The sequence below is a fragment of the Sinocyclocheilus rhinocerous genome, unplaced genomic scaffold, assembly GCF_001515625.1.
Source record: "Sinocyclocheilus rhinocerous isolate Xijiao unplaced genomic scaffold, SAMN03320098_v1.1 scaffold1609, whole genome shotgun sequence".
Taxonomy (NCBI): domain Eukaryota; kingdom Metazoa; phylum Chordata; class Actinopteri; order Cypriniformes; family Cyprinidae; genus Sinocyclocheilus; species Sinocyclocheilus rhinocerous.
Genome location: NW_015633539.1, coordinates 368,535 through 375,827, shown reverse-complemented (window position 1 = coordinate 375,827; position 7,293 = coordinate 368,535). Strand labels below are relative to the sequence as shown.

General features: G+C 35.4%; 2 protein-coding genes across 3 annotated transcripts in view; one reads left to right on the top strand and one right to left on the bottom strand.

Moving 5' to 3' along the window:
* The window catches only part of rabep1 (rabaptin, RAB GTPase binding effector protein 1), a 32,446-nt gene extending 30,232 nt beyond the window's left edge, over window positions 1-2,214 (bottom strand). Inside the window, exon 1 of the mRNA XM_016557902.1 lies at window positions 2,076-2,214. Coding sequence (XP_016413388.1) covers window positions 2,076-2,121 — 46 coding nt within the window. The 5' untranslated portion in view covers window positions 2,122-2,214. The remainder of the gene's footprint in view (window positions 1-2,075) is intronic.
* Window positions 2,215-3,242: 1,028 nt separating this feature from the next.
* LOC107744324 (SLP adapter and CSK-interacting membrane protein-like) overlaps window positions 3,243-7,293 on the top strand; it is a 6,403-nt gene continuing 2,352 nt past the window's right edge. The window contains exons 1-5 of one of the 2 annotated variants that reach the window (XM_016557900.1): window positions 3,243-3,466; window positions 4,176-4,256; window positions 4,335-4,446; window positions 5,234-5,294; window positions 5,382-5,464. In XM_016557900.1, coding sequence (XP_016413386.1) covers window positions 4,335-4,446; window positions 5,234-5,294; window positions 5,382-5,464 — 256 coding nt within the window. In that variant the 5' untranslated portion in view covers window positions 3,243-3,466; window positions 4,176-4,256. Of the gene's footprint in view, window positions 3,467-4,156; window positions 4,257-4,334; window positions 4,447-5,233; window positions 5,295-5,381; window positions 5,465-7,293 lie in introns of both variants that reach the window. The other variant, XM_016557901.1, reaches the window with a different exon arrangement.

The window sequence follows — 7,293 nt, the reverse complement described above, 5'->3', positions numbered from 1 at the left end:
ATTTATATAATAATATAATAATAGAAATGACTATATGAATGAAATTATGTTTTGTTCTTTTTACTGCTGTAGCACAGATGCTTGATTTAATCAGAGCCACAGATGATGTGAATAAAGCTTCAGCTTGATTAAAAGCCAGATTCATTTGAATACATAGGTCAGTCAACCCAGAATATGTCAGGACAGAACATACATCTCTATTGTTGGTTTTTTACTTTAATTAGGCCTAAATACGTTTGTACAAACAAATATGCAGTACAAAGTGCAGCAAGTGTCTGTCAGATCTGTAAAAGACAACTACACCCACAGCAACCACAGGCCTTCAGGGATGACAGATGGCTATTTATCTGTACTTAACCTACACCAAAAATGTAGCTCAACAGCATGTGCATGTGCATAGAGCAGACTTAATTGAAAATAATTGTTTCCATTAAATATCATAATATATTATATCCAGTGTCATACCTGACAGTATTAAAGGAATACTTCACACAAATAAAAAAAGAAAATTTGCTCATCATCAGGCCATCTCAAATGTAGATGAATTTGATTCTTCGTTGTAACGGATTTGGAGAAATGTAGCATTAATTTACATCACTTGCTCACCAATGGATCCTCTGCAGTGAATGGGTGCCGTCAGAAAGAGAGTTCAAAGAGCTGATAAAAACATCACAATAATCCACAAAACTCCAGGACAACAACTAAATTCTAGTAGAAAAAAACCGGGTGTTTGTAATTTTAAAAAAATCCATCAATAAGACATTTTAACTTCAAATCATTGCTTATGGCTAAAATATAAGTCCTCTATAATATTGTTTTCTCCAGTGAAAAAGCAGTCTTGTCTGAATCAGGAGAGAAATTAACGCAGATCAAGCACTGCTTAGCTAAAACAGTCCTAAACAAATATGTGGATGGATTTTGATATAAGAGGGCAACACTGGATGGACTTTTTCACTGAAGGAGGCATTATTATGTATTATGGACTATGGATTATTATGTATTTTGTCCAGAAGCAACTGTTTAAAGTTATAAAAAATAAAAATAAAAAGTCTTTGGATTTGTTTCTTACAAATACACAGCTTTTGGACTGGAGTTGTGTGGATTACTTTTGGATTAAAAACATCACAATAATCCACAACCCTTATTCTGGCGTCACCCATTCACTGCAGAGGATCCAATGGTGAGCAACTGATGTAACGCTCAATTTCTCCAAATATGTTCAGATGATGAAAGAAACTGATCTACATCGTCTGGCCTGAAGGTGAGTGAAGTTTCAGCAAATTTTCATTTTTAGGTGAACTATTCCTTTAATGCACTGCAGGAGCGTATTTACTATCTACAGTACACAAAAGACAAAGAAGATATATGACATGACAGAACTTTTTTTTTCTTTTTAATCCACTATCGGTACATCCAATCACAAACTGGGTCTTTAATATTGCTCATATTGTGCTTAAAATGTTTAGAGTAGACTTGCAACATTTACCATAGTATTATAAAGGTACAATAAGACCTTTACAAGTATTTCACACACACACACACACACACACACAAAAATAGCACTTTTTGTTAGTGCATGCCATAGTGCTTATGTGGCATATAAATTACATCAATGCATGGCTAAAATCAATATGTACATCAAAACACTGTATAAATATAGATGCATGCGAATGACGCCATCATCTGAACAACATTACAAACAAGAACAAGCAGACATGATAATCAATGACTTGAAATATATAAAAGCAAACCCGTCTGTCCTGATACTCTAAAACACTGTCAGTCCAGCTGTCATCTGCTGGTGCAACATCATCATGTTGACCATATAAACACGCTTTTGTGTAACGTTACCTGTAGACCAGCAGAGCCAGTGCTTGGTGCAAGAAGCGTTCTCTCAGAAGCATCGACACATAGCAAGCATGAAAGCATCATATGAGTGTTTTCATAAATAGGCAAAGCTTGTTGTCAGCCGGTTGACTGTTGCTTGCTAATCCGTGCACGAACAGGCCGCAGGCCTACAACGAGCACAGCTAAATCAGCACGATAAACTTCTCCTTGTGGTGAAAGACGCTTACCGTCATGTTGAGGCGGCTGGGTGGATCCCGAGGCCTGCTCGGCCATGGTTTCCCGGAGCTGAGTTTAGAAAAGCGGCTCACTGAAGGAAAGAGAGGAGCGCCCAGCAGACCAGGCTACCGGAGACTGAGCAACGTCATTGTAGAAGTAACACGCACTGCGCATGCGCGCACCGAATAGGCGGAGCTGCCTTCAGTAACTGATAAATTCATGATTAATAAACAACACAGAAAGACTTTGCTTAATGAATTTGACATTATGTCTGCGTTATCTATATTTATTTATTTTATAAATGCAATTTTATTTGTACTGTTTGTACTGTATATGTGTCTTGTTTATTATTCATTTATTAATATATCAGTTTTAATAAATAAATTAATGAATAATTCACTGAATATTCAGATGAAACCCACTACACCACAAGAATAAATAAATAAATAAATAAACAAAAAGATCAGCGATTTGTCCATGGCACTATACTACAATTATGCACAACCAAGCAAGCAACAAAAACAATCAAACATACCACAGTAAATAAATAAACAAATTAATTAATGAATGAATAATTCACTGAATGTACATCATCCACTATACCATAATAAACCAATCAGCAAATTAAAAAATACAAATAAAAATGCTGAATGTACAGCCAGAATACCCACTACACCACAATAAATAAATAAATAATCAATTGATCGATCAGTCGCAAGGAACAAATTACTAAAACTTGCTTTGTGTTCACGTGTATTCCTAAGTGTTAGGACTTTGTTTAATAAAGAAGAGACCATGACTGCTACCAAACATGAGACTGATTCAGTTATTTGCAGAATAGCACCATCTCTCTGTCTCTCTCTTGAGTTCAACTCCCCACAGCACACTAAAAAACACAGTCGATTCACAACTAACAATATACTTCTGAGATGCAGAGTCCTACGGCTTACGTTGACCATAATAAATAAATAAATAAACTCATGAATAATTCACTAAAACTTTTAGCGGCCACACCCACTATACCACAATAAATAAATAAACAAATAAATCCCTGAGGCCACACCCACTGTAGACATGTCCCTTTTTGTGATGACAGCGAATTGCATGTCTGGATTCAGCTCTCTGCAAAATAGCAGAAGTTTTACACCATCCTTCAGTCTCTCTTTCGAGTTCAACTCTCCACTGCTTACTAAAAAAAACCACACATGTATAATTGACTGACAACACACGTCTGAGTCACACAGACCTACAGCTTATGTGGAAAGACGGCTGGGCGGAGAGAGGCTGCAAGTTCTGAAGAATTGAATCATTTATTTAAAATTCCCAGATGTTTGTGACACTTCTATAACTGCCATTTTCCAGATCATGTGCAAGGCTGATGTGATCTATACTGAAGACAAAGGTAATTATGTTTCATCCCATTTTTTTTATTTTCACTAACACATCTGAACAGCCATTATAAAACTGTTGAGTTTTTATTATGAAAAATTAAACAAGATTATAAATTAATAGCAATTCCAGTGTGATTTAGAATACAGAATCACATAATTACAGTAATGTATTGGTTATTTAAGCTTGATATTGTTAAAACCAGTCTAAGATCTGAAATCCATTGAGTATGTGATCTACTATATTTCCTTTACAGTACACAATATCGCTGTACTTTATTTCCTTTATTAATTGTTTTGGATTGTGTGAGTCTGCACTGAACGATTCAATTTATGAATAACGGTCTACTCTCTAATTCTGCTTGTGAAAATATTGTACATTATTAAAATGATTAAAATACTGAGCTATTAAAATAAATGAATTTCAAAACTAAAAAGGTCAATGGAATGAGATGCATTAGGTCGCATTGTATAAGCCAGTGCTGATAAAAGAATGACGCAGGAAGTCAGCTAATCATGTAAAGCTTGGTCTCTTGCAGGATGAGTGCTATGAGCATGATAGAGACATTGCTACAGAGATAAATCTGAAATATTACAAATGAAAAATGACTGTATTCATTCCCACATATGGATTCGTTTTCTAGCATTACAAGTAGCTTTTAGAAGCATATTAAACTTACAAAAAAAAGTATATCCAAACATAGGTTAACATTCTCCACCCAGGAAACACAGCTGACTGGAAAATAAGAAACTTCAAGCATGTGACTGAACAGTGCTGAAAAGAAGAAGTAGCAGGAGTTTCAAGTATGTTATTAACTAAATATCCTTATCTAATAGTGATATATCATAGAATCTGAACATTTTCTGTGTTTCATTTCCCAGATGGAGTTTTTACGTCAGTACTTCTGGACAGCATTACTTCTGGCCATCATTCTGGTGTCTCTGGTGATAGTAATGATTTTCATAATCATCAATGTTTGCATCAGTAAAAGAGGTAAAATACATCTGGAAAAAACTATACAGAAATTGTGTTCAACATGGTTAATTATCACACTTTTTACTGTGGTCAATTTAATTAATACTTCCAATACTATTGCCCAGGAAAAAGTTGTAGTTCATTTACATTTACATTTAGTCATTTAGCAGACGCTTTTATCCAAAGCGACGTACAAATGAGGACAATACAAGCAGTCAAAACTAACAAAAGAGCAACAATACACTGTAAAAAATTATTGTGATTTTAACAGTAAAAGACTGTAAAAATGCTACAGTAAAAACCTGTTAATTGGTTATCAGTAACTTTCCATACTATATACGGGGAATAGCTGTAATTACATTTAATGTAATTTTACAGTAAAATACTGTTAAAATTACGGTTTTTGGAAGTGAAAAAGAAAAAGTAATTGTATAATTTACAGTGAAAATACATAAACATTATAAATTTACACATTTAACATTAGTGTAAACATTTAACGCCCATTAACTCCATGTTTACAGCTATTGTAAAAAAAATGAATAAATAAATATCAAGGAATTCCCAAATATGATTATAATTTAAAAGGGTTTTGAACTAAATGTTTGAAACTGACATTCAGCTGCAGAAAACAACCTTCTGTGTCATTTCGCATAACTGGACTAAAACCATACTGAAAAATAGGCTTTGTGGCCATTGGTCTAGTCATTATTATAGCAGTTTGAATGTTGTATACCACTTTTGTTTGATTAATTTTATTTAACTTTTGTCATTTCAATCCTTCAATCTTTGTTTCCTCTTTTTCTAGCTGCTTGGTACAGTACACAAGCAAGACCAAATCATTACAATGACACAAATTTTAAAAAGCAGTAAGTCTGTCAGGCTCACTTAAGACTAGATGTTTATTACACAAAAATGTGCCACACTCTAAAATAAATGACTTTTTTTCATTACAGGAGCAACCAAGTTCATCACAAAGACCTTGAGAATGAGAAACCACCCTTACCTCCCAGGGATCAGTTCAAATCCATGCATTATGGTCAGTTTCGTTTTTATACTGTATATTATCACAGATGCTTTAATTTACTTAAAGGGGTCATATGATGCGATTTCAAGTTTTCCTTTCTCTTTGGAGTGTTGCAAGCTGTTCGTGCATAGATAAGATCCCTGAAGTTGCAAAGACTAAAGTCTCAAAACCAAAGAGATATTCTTTATCAAAGTTAAGACTCTGCCACGCCCCCCTAAAACGGCTCGTTCTAACACGCCCCCACATATCTACCTCACTATGTGGAAATATTTGCATAATGCTGCCCAAATGTGCACGCAAAGAAAGAAGGCATGGTTTCAGTAACCGCAGTTAGTGTTGAAGCAACCATGTTAGGGAGACGCTGTGTGTTTCTAGGCGAAAGCAAAAGCACTTTATTTGGCCTTCCGAAAGTAGATGCATTTTGGAATCTTTAAGATTACTTACAACAGAACAGCAATGCATTTTATGGACGACCGTTTCGTGAACCTAGGAGAGGAGGTAATTCTGACTTTGCTATGACAATCTGGCGCTTCTGACTCAGCTACTGTTTTGTAATTAGTTTAAGTATTTGCTATTGACTGTTCAAATGCGGAGTTTTGCGCATCGTGTGTGTGTGTGTGTGTGTGCGAGCAAGCAAGCGAGAGAGAAAGAGAGAGAGAGAGAGAGAGAGTGCGAGACACATCACAGTGGAGTCAGCTGTCTTAACCGTGGCTTGTGTACTGCAAACACATACCAGCTTCATCACTGTGTCTGTCACACGACTCTGTTCCCCTTTCGGGCTCTGTCTTTACATTTATTTTGAAAAATGAAGCTCACGATTATGGTAAGGGGCGTTACATTTCCGACAAGTGCTTGCGGTGTTCGGCCAATCACAATGCACTGGGTCAGCTGGCCAATCAGAGCAGACTGCGCTTGTCAGAAGGAGGGACTTTGTAGAAAACGAAGCGTTTGAGAGAGGCGGGGCATAGAGGACCTACAATAATGTACAGTATTTGAAAAATAATGTGTTTTTTGAACATTAAAGCATGTCAACATATTCTGTTACACCAAATACACAAAATAATGATCTTAAAAAAAGCATCATATGACCCCTTTAACAAAAAAGCAAAACAGCAAGACTTATTTGACATCAAAACAAAAATTTAAAAAATGCTGTCTAATCGCTCTAAGGAGGGGGCTTTGTAGAAAACGAAGCGTTTGAGAGAGGCGGGGCATAGAGGACCTACAATAATGTACAGTATTTGAAAAATAGTGTGTTTTTTGAACATTAAAGCATGTCAACATATTCTGTTACACCAAATACACAAAATAATGATCTTTAAAAAAGCATCATATGACCCCTTTAACTCTATGACATACATAACCATTTTCTTTCATGAGCAAAAATATTCATGAAGAAGATAAATAAAAGGCCTTTCTTGAACTCGAGAGTCATTTACCTTTAAAATATGAAATCAAAACTCCAGTTTTGTGGCTTTTCTGACCTGTGTGTCATGTCAATAGCATACTCCTAAACATTGGCAAAATGATCTTTTAGCAGATGTACACATTTAAAATTGACAGTTTCTCCAGGAAAACTGATCAAAATATTGATGCCTCATGGCAGGGCCGTGTCCAATTGTTTGTCTAATCAGATCACATTCTCTCTAATGAGAATGCCTTCCCTCAATAGACCTTAGTCAGGGCAGCACCATATTTCATTTTTGACAGGAATAAAATTGAGGCCGTGACCGTGAGGAACAGAAGTACAGTACGTTCATTGGATTGTACTGTTGTTTAACCACACTGTAAAAAATTATAAGTAAAAGACTGTAAAAATGCTACAGTAAAAACCTGTTAAC